Genomic DNA, 17,307 nt, shown 5'->3' on the forward strand with positions numbered 1-17,307 from the left:
ACCAACATCCCATTCACACAAAGACAAAACCCCTTTTTAGGCAAACACTGAAGAACAATGGGTCATCCTATGTACTGCACCCACTTAATAATAAGTTCTACTTCATTTTAATATACTTCAACTGTCTGTGAGGAGTTAGTGTGTTCTCCCTGTGTCTGGGTGGGTTTCCTCCGGGTGCAACGGTTTCCTACCACAGTCCAAAAACACACGTTGGTAGGTGGATTGGCGACTCAAAAGTGTCCATAGATGTGAGTGAGTGAGTGAATGTGTGAGTGCGTGTGTTGGATAAATGGTTATAGATAATGAATGAATGAATCCCTTACTCATCTCCCTTTATCAAAGCTTCTCAAAAGAGAGCACAAATTAAAATACAGTGGAACCTCTACCTACGAACTTGATCCATTCCGTGACCCGGTTCGTAAGTGGAAAAGTTCGTTTCTCGAGTCAATTTTTCCATTTAAAATAATGGAAAAGCAATTAATGCGTTCCAGCCCCCACCCCGAAAGTCACCCTTTTTGCACTGATGTATGTTTACAAAACTCTCAAATTAGTAAAAAAAAAATACATGTAGCGTTGCTAAAAATAAAAGAGAAATACAGTGGTAACAGTAATAAAAAAGAAATAAAAAAGTTTTAAGTGGTTACACATCGCTACCTTGAAGACCTGACGACTGGCTGGAGGAGTAACACAGGCACTGGCTGTATGACGGGAGGTGGGGGTGGGTGGAATAACGGAGAGTAGGTGGGTGAATGTGGGGAGACGAAGCGTAGATACGGCTTAACGATTTTCGATGTCTGCTATTTACACTAATGCTAAATTGCTAAAACTACAATGTGCTAATCTTAAAAGCTCACTCAAGTCTGGGCGCGCTGGGAGACTCGCCGATTGGGGTCAGTGGCCATTTCCAGCCGCCGGCTCAGCGGAGGTTCGGGTTTGTTTTTAGAGTCGTGGTTGCAAAGTTCGTTAGTATAGGCATTCGTTAGTAGAGGTTCCACTGTATATAAGAATATTTTTTTAATTCCATAATTATAATCAAATATGAGAAAGCGCATACGTTTCACAATGTAACTTAACATGCCTGCAGAAAGTGCACAAAAGACACCAAATATATTTTAGTATCAGTTTAATATAATTATATTCAACAAAGAACATTTTAAAAATCAGTGTCTGTAATCTCACTTCATAATTTACATTCTACCGTAAATGTCACTCACCCCGCTCTTAATCACGAGTAAGAGAAAACAAATCACAAACAACGTTTAATTGCAAGAAAACTACTCAGTATTTGACTTGATATTGGAAATGATTGGATTAAGGTGTTTTCTGGTGACAATTTGAACTTATATTTTCAGCCCAAAAATTACTGAGCTGCACCAAAACTCTTCTTAAAACTTTCTTTCCCCCAATAGAATGAGAAGTGAGAAATCAGCCCATACTTCCTACAGGAAAAGACTAATAAAACTTTTAACACCTTTCTCTAATAAGCTTGCTTATTTATTTATTTATTTACTTATTTATTTATTTTCCCCTTAACTCAACCATTACAAAATAATATATCTGTTACTCACTGTTCTCAGCGGTTTACTCAGGTAATTTTTAACCCTTAAAGGTTTCAATATAAGATTCATAAACAGCATAGTGTAGCCACATCTCACTACTACACCACCTCACTGACCTGTAATAGAGAGAATAGACCCTCTGTCATTGCTACTCTGGGCTCAGTACTGCAGAAGCTACACTATGGAACTTTGGAGGAGGAAATTATTTGACTTAAATACTTGAATAAAAATAATGAAACTCCCTTTGATGAATACTGTTTGGTGGTAAGAAATGACATATTATTCCTAGGGTTAGGGTTCTTTGCATTTCCCATTTATTCTATGCCTTTTCTGGCCTGCAAGCCCTTTGCATGTTTGGTTTTCCTAGTCCTTATTCTACCTTAATCCTAGTGACTTCTTTTGGTTTAGACTTTGGATTTAATAATTATAATAATTGTCCCTTATTCTATTATAATTGTAATTTTTAAATGGTGTTAATTTCATACACCTCATTTCATCTCCAGGACTTGTACAATGCTGTTTATTTTACACAATTCTTTAATTGAAGGTTACAAATTTTCACCCTTTCTTTTGGAGAAGAGATTTAGACTGTTTGTAACTTTAGTGACCAATGATGTTCTTTTACCATACTATGCTTCCTCCTCCTTCAAGCACATTCCCCTAACTGGTATATGTCAGCTGAATTCACTAATCACTAATCACTAGTGTGTGTGTGTGTGTGTGTTTTCACAGCCAGGCATAGGCTAAATGTGGTCAGATGAAATTTTACTAAAATCCCTACGTGCCACATTCAGCTGTGAGTATATAAAAAAGAACAATGAGTTGTTCCTCATGCAGTAAAATCCTGAATTTCTGGAAATTTTAATTGATTTGTACCCTATAAATAAAGATAAGCTGCAGTGGCTATCAATGCTTCAAACCTTAAGCTTCTTACACCTCCAGCAGCACCATGTTATTCCTGAAGCTCTCTCTACTCACCCGTAAGTTTGCATGGAATAGCATAATTATTGGATTTGCACCTCATGAACAGGAAAATTAAACATTAAACTATGCAAAACTTCCATGGAGACAATAGTAGGTGTCTTTAGGACAATGTTTATGAATCTTCATGCATGAGAGCAGAGTAAAACTTAAAATTAGAAATTCAGTCTAGAGATTAGGCACAATTTCCCTAAAAACTGACATTTTGATGCATTTCAAATGTAGTTAAAGAGATGTTTAATTTTCTCTCACAGTTCTGATGGCAGTGTTGGGAATGCTCACCTATGCAGGTAATGAATAAGATATATACCTAAATCATACATACCTAAATCTTACATACTTCTTTATGTAAGTTATATTGTTGTATTTAATATGTATCATTATTATTAATAGGTGTAGGCAGTAAACCGGTAGATTGTTTTTGTGGATAGAGCTGCAGCTACTGTATATTTAAAGTGAATCTTAAATTTGTGCCATTCCTTAATGTAATTTTGAGGCTTATAGAAATAGAGTAAATTGTGTTGTTCAATACAATACTGTATATTTTCTTGTATTTACTAGCTTAGCTGCTAACAACTTACTTTAAATATTTAACAATGTTGTTAACACTGTGGTGATATAGGTGTAAGGGTCCCTTAACAAATGCAAAGGCTTATTTTGCTCAAAACTGATTTATTGATTTCAGAGAATGTAATCACGTGTTATGGCTCAGACCAGCGCCTCAGTTGTGGTAAGTTCAGACTTAAAACTTTACCAAAATCAGGTCATTAATCATGTCCTAATGTAAATAATTAACTCCCCGTTTATTTCCATATTTCTATGGTTTTAGAGAGCGGACTGATACGAGTGAAGTCTGCAATTTATGGCCGTACAGACAGCACTGTGTGTAGTGTTGGTCGCCCTGCTTCAGAAACTCAGAACACACAGTGTTCAATGAATGTTTCACTCATCTCTGACATGTAATGATTCCTTTTTCAAAATAAAGATCTTTTACTGTTCTACACAATACAAAACAACTACAAATGTAAAAATGTATGGCCCCTTGTTCCTCCTGGGGCCCTAAGCTATTTAGGGTGAGACCTCAAAACTTGCTAAATGTCTAAAATTCATGCAAATAATTTTGGTTAATTCAGAATATTTTCCCCTTACTATATGGGTATACAGCCAGAAAAGTTCTCTCATTGGTCTTTGACTCTCCAGGTAAATTTCTTCTGCTGTATTTGTCTGAAACAGGTGCAATGGGCGAAGTGTATGTGAGTTTAGGACTGATACTCTTGGCCTTCCTGACCCGTGTTATGGAACGTACAAGTACTTCAACACGACCTACGACTGCGTTACAGGCCGTAAGTAAACTATGGAGAGGTGTGTTCTATTAAATTACACTGTGATAAAACTAGTACTGAGTTCACAAACCAGATGTATTTCATGATTTTTTTCTCTAGGTTCCATTGTGTCATGTGAGGGTAGTTACATTTCACTGGACTGCGGTGAGAGCTTTATAATTGGTGTTCTATAATAACTAATCAACACTGAGGATAGTTTGCTGAATTAAAATGTCCTCTTAAGAGAATCAGCTTAAATTCTAGTTTATTTTATTTCAAATGTATTAAATTCAGCAAACGAACAGTAATTACAGATTAAACTGGGAAGAAGTAACACAGCTGGAGATCAAAATGTCTGGCAGACTATTGTTCATTTCTCAGCTTGGGGAGGAGTAGCTTGCTATAACAAGAATCCTAGGCAGTACTATTAATACATTGTCAGTGTCAGAAGATTAAATCTCTCTGGAAAAGAATGGCAAGTACTGTAAATGTCCTACTTTCTTACAATTCAAATTTAGGAGACAGTGTTGTAAATGTCCTGCTTGCTAAGTATGGCCGAAGGGACTCCACCACATGTTCTGCTGGACGTCCAGTCAGTGAGATCACCAAAACTGACTGCTATGTCAAAAGCAGTCTAGCTACAGTTAAAACGATGTGAGTGTTTTGTGTCAAAGAATAAGGCCCTGAAATAATTACACACAATATTCTTTTCCATGTGGTTCATGAGTTAAATTTTATTCTGTGCAGATGTGAAGGGAAGAACTCCTGCACTCTCTCTGCAACAAATGATGTGTTCTATGATCCCTGTGTTGGCACCTATAAATACCTGTCCATGACCTATACCTGTGTGGCTAAACGTAAGTTGGCTTGTAGTTACCAGATACTCTGTTGTACTGTGACCTACAGCAGTTAGCAAGTGTAGTGAGCAACACCACTGTCTTTCTCATTGCAAACAGTTTCACTCTCTGCCAGTCAAATCCTTTATCCAGAAATTACATCTGTAAAATAATTGAAACACTAAGTTGCTCTATGTAACATCATCAGCCAAATGCCACAGATGCATATAGTACATCGAATTATACTGGATACAGTATGGAGTTCAACAAAATCCACAAAATGTGCATCAAACAGTCTGAGATCAGTCACATAAACTTCAAGCAGTCAAAACAGGAGATAAATCTGAATGGGAAAATAAATAAATAAACAAACAAACAGCAGATAGAAAATGAGAATTGTGTGAATAGTCAGTGTTGAGTGAATAGAAAGTTCAAACATCACAGTCAATGAATATGTCTGAATTAAATTAAATTTAATTTAATTCAATATCTCAGACAGAACTTGGGCAAAATTCTGAAAAATATCTCTGCAGATTTTATTTGGGGGAAAATATATAAACAAATGTAATAGAAAGAAAATTGTAATAAAAGCAGTATGGAATCACTAAATGCTGAATTTTCTACAGAGAATTTAACACTTCTAGTTAAAAGAACAGTCCAATAGAAATTACATATATGAAGGTAGGGGTGGCTCTGACCATTCTGAGTTTAACAGCTATGTATAAAGGACAAAACAATGTAATGAATTCACTGTGTATTAAATAATAAGTAGTGATTGTTTCCTACAGAGACGAATGTTACCTGTGAAGGAAACACAGCTGTGCTCACCTGTGGTTTGTATAGACCTCTTTTTACCTTCATACGATATTTAATCAAAAACACTGCATCCAGCTGTTGTGTGTAAACGTTTGGGTACTTCTGCTCATGTTGATTTTCTGTTAACTGATAATATAATGTCTACACAGAACACACCTCTATACATTTTAATGTATGATAAGTATTAACATTTACATTTGTGCAAATAAATCCACAAAAACAAAGCGTGATCCTTGGGAGTAGGGTTTACTGTGTGAGGAAATATGGTAAAACTTGTTTCATTGCATACATTGTTGGGAGTGCATTTTACATAATTTGATGTCCAATACCTTCTGTAATAAGATAAATTAAAGTCTGTTTTATAATGTCGTTTTAATACAATATAAATGAATAGTTAGTAAACGTATGTGTAAGGAACCATATAAAGACCCTTATTGTCCCAAATAGTAGCTGATATTAAAATGTATTTTCTAAATGTGTTATCCATCTTGAACTGATCTGAATTGTTTCTTCAGCCTAATTTTCCTAGTGATGACACCTTACATTTTCAGATTCTGGGGTTCTAAATATCCTGAGTGCTAACTACGGACGAACCGACTCCATCACTTGTTCTGCTGGGCGTCCGAGCAATGAGGTCACCAACACTCATTGCTTTGCAAACAACACACTATCTGTGGTTAAAAATAGGTAAATCATATCAATTACATTAAGGTAAAAATATATCCTTCTACATTTACTGGTTTCCTGTATATTTAACACTTTATTTCTTTATTTTTGTTTACAGTTGTGGAGGCAAAAGCAAATGTGCAGTCTCTGCCACCAATAACGTATTCACTGACCCCTGTGTTGGCACTTACAAATACCTAACTGTTGTCTATTCCTGTATTTACTGAGGTGTCCATGAATTCTCTGGTTAGTGACAGGGCTTTAAATCATTTCTGAAATAAGAAAACTATTCCCTGTTTTGTGTTAGAATTTGGTTGCCTTAAAGGCATGAGTCACATGACCTTCATATAATTAGTGAGATTGCAATAAAATATATTAAGACATTTAAGGACTCTTTGCTGTGATCATTTAAATCAAGTCTATGATTATGACTATGGAATTCTGGATTAAACAAACAAATTCTATCCTATATAAAAGCCTAGAGGTTTTACAACTTGGAATATTTTACCCGCAGCCTGTTCACTTATTTTTTTTTTTTTTTCTGTCCCTTTTGATGCTGTATCACTGAAATTCTCTGCTGTGGGAATAATAAAGGAATCTATCTACAAATGCTGCTGCATTTTCATTTCACACAGGAGTTCTTCAGTTAACCTGTTTGTTACCAAGTACTTGGATAAATTGCCTTTTCAGCCAGCCACCAGAATAAATATGAAAACAAACAGAAAATGTAACCAGCATCTGAGACTAAACTTGGACAAATATTGGAAAAATACTCCTGCAATTTATAATTACTCGGTTTTAACCGCTATGTGTGCTGTATATAAACTGTGTAAAGGTCTTTTATTCTCAAATTAAAGTTGTAATAGTTTGATAATTCATTGTCTGTAACCACTTGTCTTGTTGAGGGTAGCATTGGTTGCAGAGCCTATCCAGAATCACTAGGTGTAAAGTGGAAACAAATCTCGGAGGGGGTGCCAGTCCTTCACTGGGCAACAAGTTCATACACACCCATGGACACTTGAGTAGACAATCCACCTGCAAATGTGTGTTTTTGAACCATGAGAGGAAAAAGAGCACCCAGAAGAACCCCACACCGACACAGGGCGGACACACCCAGCTCCTCACAGACAATCCCCCAGAGTAGGAACTCAAACCCACAACCCAAAGCCCTGGAGCTGTGACACCTCAATTCTAACATGTCACCATGTTGGATGAGGTTGATGATTAAGCAACCCATTACACCAGGAGGGAACACCGATTGAACTTCAGTAAGGTGTTGATTTTATGTTTCCAAAGCTGACGAGCTCCTAGAGCAGGACATTCTATTGAGTAAGGTGCCTTTAGAAAGAGTCCGCTAGAGTCTGGCTCTGAACCGGCTTCCTCCAAATGTGCGTCCTGAGTATGGTCATCATCCGAAGATTGACTGGGACCTGGACGTGTGTCTTCAACTGATTTCACCTGCACCACCTCCACCACCACCTGCATCTCTGTCCATTGTTGAGAGCACAGCCAGTGCTACTGACACAGCTGCAGCAGCCGACGCTGACCACACGCCTACAACAACAGTTGAAGCATGCAGAAGGGGCTGTCGGGGAGACAGTAAAGACCGGAGAGACAACAGTTTCTTCGACCATATTTCCAAAAATATTTCCACATTTTTCAACAGACTTCAACCCAAAAGGAAAGGAACCACATCGTTGAGCATGAAGCTCCGTGATGAAGTTCTACATGAACTTTGGGGAGTGCTAGCAGTTCGAATGGGAGACTTGCATGCTGATGTGGAAACAGATTGCTTATGTAGAGAACTTTGCTGCACAGGCAGAAAAGACTTTGTACAGCAAGAAGATGGAAGAGTGTAAATGGGCAGGGGCTCAGCTGGCTCTGTGGAAACAAGTAGCTGGTAAAGTTCCACGGAGGGGTTTTCACCATGGTCATGGACCTGAGCTAGGACAAGGAACAGCAGGACAAAACTCAGGTTGTTTCTCCTGTGGACTGTATGACCACTTCATAAGAGACTGATCCTGACAACAGTGGAGGCAGCAGACTGAGATGAGGGGAGTGGGACGGAGGAGTGAGAGGGGAATGGAGCATCTGGACAAGACCATGAGCAGATAAGTGATTGATAAATCTTATAAATAACAGATACATTTTTGTTATTAACACAAACTGATTCTTATGTTGCTATGCCTAGAATAAAGATGACAGTAGCAAGGATAGAATTTAGCTTTTAGTAGATTCATGAGCAACCACTTTTGAGCTTCATGTATTTCAATTAGACCTCAGAGACCAAAGTTACAGATGTAGTCTTTAGGATGTTCCGTGCAGACAGAGAGAAAAAAAAGTGCATTTTTGCTTTCTAAGTTTCGCCCAATTAATCTCCTGGGCAGGGATTTAGGGATTTAATGTGTAAATTGAGTATTTAATATATACTGAGTCTATGTGGGCGTCGAGGTTTGTGTGTGGAGGATACAGTGGTATCCCATGACACTTGTGGAAAGAACCAAGTTGGCTATTGTGTCTCTGCATGAGTGTTTGTGTTCTGGAAGGTTGTCCGGGTCATTCTCAGCTCAAGCAGCTGAATCGGTGGCTCTCACAGAAGCATGAAAACTGGCTGAGGGTAAGACTGTGAATATTTAGACTGACTCCAAATATGCATGTTCCTGTGTGTTTGATTTTGGAATGATATGGTCCTACCGGGTTTTTCTGACATCTACAGGGAAACACATTGCACATCATTGCACATCATAGTGTCATCATTATTAAAAGCAATCCAAAGCTGTTGTTGTAATTACATGCCAGGCTCACACAAAAGACACTTCAGAAGTGGCACGAGGAAATGCTTTTGCAGATAAAGCAGCAAAAAAAGCAGCTGGAAATGATCCAATGTTTTCTCTTTTTCAGGAATCCTGTGTTTCGGAGCTCCACCCTCTCACACTCTCACACACAGAATTAACATTGCAGGCGTCAGAGACAGAGCGTTCTGCTTGACGGAATGTGGCCAGCTTCAGATGGTAGGCCTTGTCTACCCTCTGCTTATTTTCCCTATTTTGCAAAATTGTCTCATGGGAAAGATCATGCATCAAAGGGGCTATGGTATCTGCAGTACAACAAATGTGGTACACAAATGGGTTCACTATTTTTGCACAAAGGGTTTGTGAAAAATTTATCACATGTGCCCAGCACAAAGCAGCTCGAAACATTAAAATAACACCAGGGGCACATCCTCCACCCAATGATCCATTTGAACATTTGCAAATGGATTTCACTGAACTCAACCAATGCGAGGGGAATAGGTATTGTCTAGTGGATATGTTTTCTAAATGGGTTGAGTGCTTCCCTACCAGCAAACAAGACGCTCAGACAGTGGCCAAAGTTTTGATTCAACACATTATTCCCGTTGGGGTGTTCCTCAACGCATTGGGAGTGACAATGGACCAGCTTTCTTCAGCACAGCAATCACTCGGCTAGAAGAGAAATTGGGCATTGATGTGAAATTACACTGTGCATATCATCCACAGAGTGCAGGAGCAGTCGAGAGAGAGAATGCAACAATCAAAAGCAAGCTTCAGAAATGTTGTGCGGAAACAGGGCTCAAATGGGTGCAGGTGTTACCACTGGTGTTAATGTATATGCGAAACAGAACCAAAACTGGTCTAACACCTTTTGAAATTTTGTTTGGCAGGCCACCGAGATGGGGTTTGGATCCACCAGGCCACGTGGACGACATGGGACACTTGGAAGACCACATGTTGTCCTATTGTAAGAAATTACTAACAATCTTGTGTTCTGTTCACTCACAGGCAGCAGCAGCCTTGCCTAAACCGTTGGAGGGGAAGCTACACTCTCTGAAACCAGGAGACTGGGTGGTGATAAAGGATCACCGGCGTAAGCACTGGAAGAATCAACAGTGGTTGGGGCCCTTCCAGGTCCTGCTGACTACTGAAACTGCGGTGAAGGTCGAGGGATGCGCACCCTGGATCCATGTGGTGCACTGCAAAAATGCACCAACCTTACAGAGGGACGACAGTGACGGCGTGAAGCAAGAATGAATGTTTACCAACGGTTAATCATTTGGTTGGTGTTGTTGGCACCAGCATTGACTGGGTAATTTCAAGGTTCAGGCTATCCCAGCGACACCATACGATCAGGTATAAATCTTTTTCAAATATGCTGTTACTACAGCCACAAATTCATCATGTTATGTGTATTATGGGTGCTCGGGAAGTTCCCATTATTATGTGGTTTCCTTACAATGCTTCCACTTGTGCCAAATACAATGCATCCAGATCCATTAAAGATAGAATGCTTACTGCAGAGAAATAAAACTAAAATATATAAGGATGAAGACATCCTAGATCAGTCAATAAAGGGGGGCTATATGTGTCCTAGAGATTGTGCTCTAGCAGCTGGCTCAAAAACATCCAATTATTCAGTTATACATTGTGTATGTCCCACATGGCTTAAATCTTTCTTAATGTTGTCCCCTACAGGGATGATTGAAAACCCAGATGATTATGTTGACAATTTGGACGCTCCCTATGAGTGTTACACCAGAAACTTCTTAAAAGACATAATGCGTGTTGTATCTAACCGTTGCGTGCTTGCGCGATAGAAGTGGAATATTTTCCAGGGTGTTGCTCCAAAGGCGAGTGATCAAAATCAAAAAGTGTTTCATCTGGGGTCTGATTACACAACTACATTTCAGAACGTGTATACTCTCTCTCCCTCAGGTTACACACAGTTGGTGACTCAACGGAGACCAAGGGCTGACATATTTTGGCGGTGTGGTAATGGAGGTTGTCTTAGATCGGCCCCTCCTTCAAATTGGACAGGTACACGTGCACTAGTCATGTTGGCAGAGCCGACACTTATTTTTCCTGAATCCAAATTGTCTGACCTTCCACCTAAAAAGGTGATTCACAGGGCCAAGAGAAATTTCATGGGGGACTGTTTGATTTACTTAGATGCAATAGGCATTCCACTGGTGGTCCCCAATGAATTCAAAGCACGAAACCCTATAGCAGCAGGGTTTGAGTCAATTTTTGTATGGGTAACGGTCAACAAAAATGTGGACTGTTTAAATTTCATATGGTATAATCAACAACGTCTGGCTAATATGACTCGTGACACATTGAGAATTCTGGGGAAACAGTTGCATTACACTTCACAAATGACGTATCAGAACCGAATTGCCCTAGAAATGATTTTGGCTGAAAAGGGAGGTGTATGTCACATGTTTGGTGATCACTGCTGCACTTTCATTCCTAATCACACAGCAGCAAACGGGTCATTCACTAAGGCTATGAAGGAGTTAACAACTTTTACTGAGGAGTTGTATGGATTTTCAGGTATAAATAATGACTGGATGGCATGGTTTCCTATTTTGGCAAATTGGGAGCATTGGGGTTGAAATTGGCTATCGCGGTGATCATTTTTCTATTATTAATGTCACTAATCACAATGTCACAGATGTTGTATTGTTCCCTGTATCAGAAGTCTGATCATCAAAACTTTTTGTTAAAGTTACATTCAGTATGGTGAGTGCGGACGTGTAAATCGAGCTTGACCCTGCAGCCTCTGGTCGCAAGAGAAATCCGCTGGATGAAATGCCTCTTGAAATGCCCCAGCCAATCTATGCCTCATTGGATGAGGAGTAAATCTACATTGAGACTCAATTTTCATTTATTAATCCTGATTTCAAGCTGATTTTATAGTCTTAATAATAATTTGAATTAATCATTTGACATGTAATCGTATTGTTGTTAACTCTTGCTGTGTTGTGAAGATAGGTGATGGAAAAGAATCTCCGCAGACACGGTTAAAAGTGTAAATACATCTTTATTTACCAAAACAGTGTCTTACGGGTTCTTAAGGATCCCGTGAGAGAGTAGTGTTCAATTGAGCGCTCCGATCATCTCTCCCCCTCTCTCTATGATCTTTTCCTATATCCTTCTCTCACCTCTCCAAATAAGGCAAACATAAAGGACAGTTTACATTTGCATGCTCTAAGGGAGGGGTATAATTTATAGTTTTTTTACTCTCACTGACAGCTTATCCTAAACATTCCTCTCTGTGGCGCACATACATAGAGCATATGGCTGAACACACTGAATACTGTCTTATGAGGCTATCTGATAAATATACCTCATAATTTCCTCCCTTCGAGACTGTTAAAGTCTCGTAAAAATTTAAGCAACCCATACATGTAAATGTCATAACAAATAATTGATACCTTCCTACACACAATTTTAACATCACTTGCATTATGATTTAACAAAATTTCATGGAGTGTGAGGGCGAAAAAACCTGTCCGGCAGCAATCTTTCTTGAAAATCCTTCAAACATTTTAGACAGGAAAAATTCCCTCAACGATCCCTCTGCCCGGCGATCACAAAAAATTGTACTCCAATCCAATTAAATTTATTCTATATGTGTAGGGAGTTGACTTAAGTATATGTATATAAAAATCTCAGAAAATAAAATCAAACCAATGTCCAAATTCAGGCTGGTCGACCCATCGGACCTTCCAGTGGACCTGTCCCTACCTGACATACCCCTTGGCCCTAACATCGATAAAACAAACAAAAACTCTGAGATTTCAATACACTTACACAGATTACATTTCATCAGTCTATAAATCTTCATAATACACAGTTGATACAATTTTTAATATCACTCATATAATGGTTTATCACTATCAAAGATTACTAATAATAAACAATTCAATAGCATTTTTGTCTTCTGATGTGATGTTGATGACATATTGAGCTTCAGCAAGTCTTCACAATTCTTTTTCAAAGTCCTTCTGTTTTATTGTCCTCTTTTGAGTTTTTGGATCCCTGTAGCATTTCAGGAATCTCGAACAACCATCCTCCCTTACAGTGTTCTTCCCCCCTTTTTCTTTCTGGAAGAAAGAAACAACAGCCAGTATCTTTTGCAAAAATGACATATGCAAATAAACATCAAATTAAACTTTAATAATAGTAACATTAATGGATTAATACGTTTAATAAGCTACAGTGTATACTTTCATCCTACAATCTTTATACTTGATTACTAAATAATAAACCTAACAAAATAAAAGATAATATCATAAGTGAATGGAAAAATATATAAAAGTGGATATTCAAAATGGATATCTTTCTACCAGGTTGTTTTCCAACATTTCCTCCTCATGTTTGTCTGAGTCGGTTCTACTTAATAATGGCATCTGTACTTGATTTCCAGGCATTACAACTCCAACCCATTTCAAAATCATAGCTTTTGCACAAGTTAACAACAGTGTACAAAAACAAAACATTATACACACTGCTAAAAGAGCTGCTCCAAAAACTTGAGCCAACATTGCTCCTAGTGGTCCTAATTTCTCCAATAACCAAGCATTCACAGACCATCCAGCTCCTTTTGATGGACCAAACGCCTCCCTTATATGCTTCAATGCTTCTATAACACTAGTCATATTATCAGAATTATCCGGAATCAAAGTATAACAGGCATCCCCTGTCAGATTCAAAGCTACACATAAACCCCCTTGCTTAGCTAAAATGTAATCCAGAGCCATGTCATGTTTCAACAAAGTTAATCTGTGACTTTTTTGAGTATTTGACAAATACTGAAACCCTCTTATTGTTTCATTAGCAAACCCTTGTAAAGTGTACGTAATATTATCTATATGATCTGCTAAAAATGTCACACCATACCATGGGAATAATCCTATACCCCATTTTTCTCCTATACTGATTCTCCAATGATATGCTTCCAAGTTATGAAACTGAGCCATTTCCCTTTTCTTTCTTCTCACAGAATTACCTTCAGAATTCCCTTCATCAGTTGCTTCAACTTTTTGGAGAGTATAAACCTCATAAGGAAGCTTTAATGTTGCCATATAACAACAGCCTGTCCATCCATATGGTAGAAATATGTATGCTTTATCTCCACAAACCCACCAAATATCCTTAAAATTTCCTATAGTCACATTTACAGGCAAAATGTCATACTGCACCATTAATGTTCTACTCTGTTTGCTCTCTGGTGTATGAAAATTCACTTTAAACAAAACATCCTTAGGTTTAGGCTCTTTAAAATTCATCTTATAACGAGCACAATCAGATATTCCCATAAACATCCCCTGTCCATTGTGAGTATCATTGGAACAAAAACAGTCTTTAGTCTCCACAGATTTTACTTCCATCGCATCAGGCCGTGCTGTCAGTATATTTTCATGCTGATTAAGGAAATTCACATATGGCAACTTCATCAACCAAGTACAATTTAATCTAGGTCTAAACAAATGCACTGATAAAGCCATTATTATATCTTCTTCAGAGTTTTGCTGATATATTAACCACGATAAAGCATAAGATTGACACATAGCATGCAGTGGTTCTGGTATTGTCTCTAAAATTGATGGCCATGTGCTTGGTGATGGAACTTTCACCACACATGGACCAGTCAACATCGTACTCATTCTTACGGAATGGGTTATTTGCTGAAACCATAAATTTCTAGATGCCCATGGGTCTGTGATTTGTAACACTGAAGAATCAAATCCATATGCTTTCCATTTTGTTTCTCTTTTCTGTAATGCATGGTAATGGTCAGTCATTTCTTCAGATGTCCAGTCAGAATCAAAAAACTCTCTCTGCCCTTCTAAAATGATTTTCTCAGTGGTTACTAAACCCTTTGAATCCATGTCTTCCATTGGGTTTCTAGCTTCAAAAGTCACTTGACTGATATTCACTTCATGCTCCATATTTAACTCTGGACCCTGTGTTATGTTTACTTCCTTCTGCAATGGAAAGGACATTAGTTCTGGAGTCTGGGTTACTTTTACAACATTATGTGATCTTGTTATTTTTCCATTTTCAACAGTTGTGCTAGATTCAGATGTACCCGAAGCAGAAGTCATCATTGGCAGTGTAGTGCTATTCATCTTCTTTAATGGCATATCTAAAGTAGTATACCGATTAGTTACATTATTTCCTTTACTTATTTCTGGAGCTAAAGTAATTGGCTTAATTTGTTCTTTAGTAACCTTTAAAGTTATTGCCATAGTGGTTTGGTCCTGAACTCTTTTAATAGATGTAAAAACTTCAATAGGACTCTGGTCCTTTATCATCACTATCACTGTACGAGTTATGTACCCTTCTCTCCACACATTTTGAAATGGCACAAACTTAAGCTCTGGTTCCAAATAAGTACAAGTGTATTCCCCTTGATCTTCCCATGTAACATTACGTAAAAGAATTGAACAATCATCTCTAACTCTGAACCACCTAAAGGCATTAAACAAAAGATACTTTCTCTGGTCATGAGGCAAATGATCAACTTCAGGTCCTGTTAACACCACTTTTTCACCACGACTATTTTTCCACTCAGGAGGACTATTACCCCCTGTATTAAATCTTCCACATTTACAGGGAAGATGAACTGCTTTACCTAATTTAGCTTTAACCACTGTCTTGAAAGGTGATGACGTTGTTGAAATTATCAAAGGCACTAGTGTAGTTAGATGTGATCCATTTACCCCCTCACTAACTTTCGACACTGAAAAAGTAAAATTCTTTAAAGTTTCATTCTCTTTAGTTCTCATACCGTTTAGGTCTAACCTTTTTCCGAACTGGTCTTGGACTCTTCTCTTGATCCAAGTCTCTGAACTGTTTTGAAATGGAATTACTGCTTTCTGGAATAGGACCTGCTGTTTCTGGGACATATTGAAATTCAATTTCTCCAAACTTTTTGTCTTGTTTACAATCTGCTGTGTCATGTCTGGCATCATCAGAAATTTACACAGAGTCATCAGCATCATCCAAACCAGGGACAATCTCCTCTTCAGGAGATCTACTCTGATTTGTTTCTTGCATGTTATTTTCAACCTCTTTGCAAAATTTATATTCACCGTTTTATCCACAAACTCTTTCCCATTATCTGAGGATATTCGATCTGGAAGTCCCCACCTGCTTATGACTTCTCTACACAAAAACTTGGCAATCGTTTGTGCATCCTTACACTTAGTTTATGACCTATTTCCTCACCTGATGCACTAAGAAGAATATCATCCATGTATTGAATGACAGTACTTTTTAACTTCTGATCTACCCCAACTAAATCATCTTTCAATACTTTATTGAAAATGTGAGGACTATGTTTATATCCCTGTGGTAATCTCTTATACTCATAGAATTGTCCCTTGTAAGTAAACCCAAATAAACCCTGACTTTCTACACTTAGTGGAACGCTAAAAAATGCACCACATAAATCTAATACTGTGAAATACTTTGCATCCGGAGGAATTTGGGCCAACAAAACATGTGGATCTGGCACCTCTGCTGGAAAGTCTGCTACTACTTCATTTACTGCTCTCAAATCATGTACTAAAGGATAAGAGTTATCTGGCTTCTTCACAGGCAACAAAGGTGTATTACTCTGCGGATTCTGTGTTATCTTCAGAACATCTGCCTTCACAAGACCTTCAATTTGTGGTTCGATCTCTTTGATTGCTTCTTCATTCAAAGGATACTGAGGCTTCCATGGAGGTTTTGTTCCTGGTCGGAGTTCAACTTTCACTGGTTGAGCTGACTTCACAAATCCAATGTCAGTGCTATGTTGTGACCATAAACATTTTGGAACACATCGCAGCATTTCCTCTTTCAAAGAGTTTGAATCCATCTTCTCATTGTAAAGTGATTCATGTGTCATCCTGACGACTTGTGGCTGTCCTTGTCCTTGAGCAGTAATCATAATCTTAATAAATCGCTGATCTTCACTCCTCCAGATGGAAAGATTCTCTTTAAGCGGTTTAAAGACAACTTCTTCTGCTTCTGCCATCATTTCACCTATTTGTTTCTGCTCACAATCTTCAGACACCAGCAAAGTCACATGTGGTACACTTTTTCCCATCTCAAACTCTTTATGCAAGTAATCATTTTTGTCTATCTTCATAGCAGCTCCTTGTGGTCCTAAAATTATGCAACATGAACGTAATTCAACTTGCTTTGGTTGATGATTCAGCCATTGTTCTCCATCTGATTGTTCAGCATCCTTAAAGTATTTCAGTGTACAATGAAATGGATACTCTGGAGTCTTTGCATCAGGCATGTTTGCTACAATAAACTTCTCCCACATCTT

At 38.2% G+C, this 17,307-nt stretch overlaps 1 protein-coding gene across 2 annotated transcripts; it reads left to right on the top strand.

Moving 5' to 3' along the window:
* The first annotated feature begins 2,227 nt into the window (after window positions 1-2,227).
* On the top strand, window positions 2,228-6,743 carry LOC136665985 (rhamnose-binding lectin-like). Of its 2 annotated transcripts, XM_066643905.1 has the most exons (12): window positions 2,233-2,355; window positions 2,449-2,539; window positions 2,795-2,830; window positions 3,226-3,270; window positions 3,370-3,499; window positions 3,774-3,883; window positions 3,983-4,027; window positions 4,381-4,516; window positions 4,610-4,719; window positions 5,487-5,531; window positions 6,066-6,201; window positions 6,299-6,741. In XM_066643905.1, the coding sequence occupies exons 2-12, from the start codon at window positions 2,509-2,511 to the stop codon at window positions 6,405-6,407; spliced, it is 933 nt and encodes a 310-aa protein (XP_066500002.1). In that variant the 5' UTR covers window positions 2,233-2,355; window positions 2,449-2,508; the 3' UTR covers window positions 6,408-6,741. The 2 variants fall into 2 exon arrangements, with proteins under 2 accessions (XP_066500003.1, XP_066500002.1); XM_066643906.1 differs by lacking the exons at window positions 3,226-3,270; window positions 3,370-3,499 and having other exon boundaries at window positions 2,228-2,355; window positions 6,299-6,743.
* The last annotated feature ends 10,564 nt before the right edge of the window (window positions 6,744-17,307 follow it).

The sequence above is a fragment of the Hoplias malabaricus genome, chromosome 14, assembly GCF_029633855.1.
Source record: "Hoplias malabaricus isolate fHopMal1 chromosome 14, fHopMal1.hap1, whole genome shotgun sequence".
Classification (NCBI taxonomy): Eukaryota; Metazoa; Chordata; class Actinopteri; order Characiformes; family Erythrinidae; genus Hoplias; species Hoplias malabaricus.

What these genes read in the sequence shown, in the direction of transcription:
- LOC136665985 (XM_066643905.1), top strand. Translation starts at nt 2,509, where the DNA reads ATGTTATTCCTGAAGCTCTCTCTACTCACCC. An exon ending in AGACCAGCGCCTCAGTTGTG is followed by an intron (nt 3,271 to 3,369) that starts GTAAGTTCAGAC and finishes CTATGGTTTTAG; the next exon opens with AGAGCGGACTGATACGAGTG. An exon ending in CTATCTGTGGTTAAAAATAG is followed by an intron (nt 6,202 to 6,298) that starts GTAAATCATATC and finishes TTTTGTTTACAG; the next exon opens with TTGTGGAGGCAAAAGCAAAT.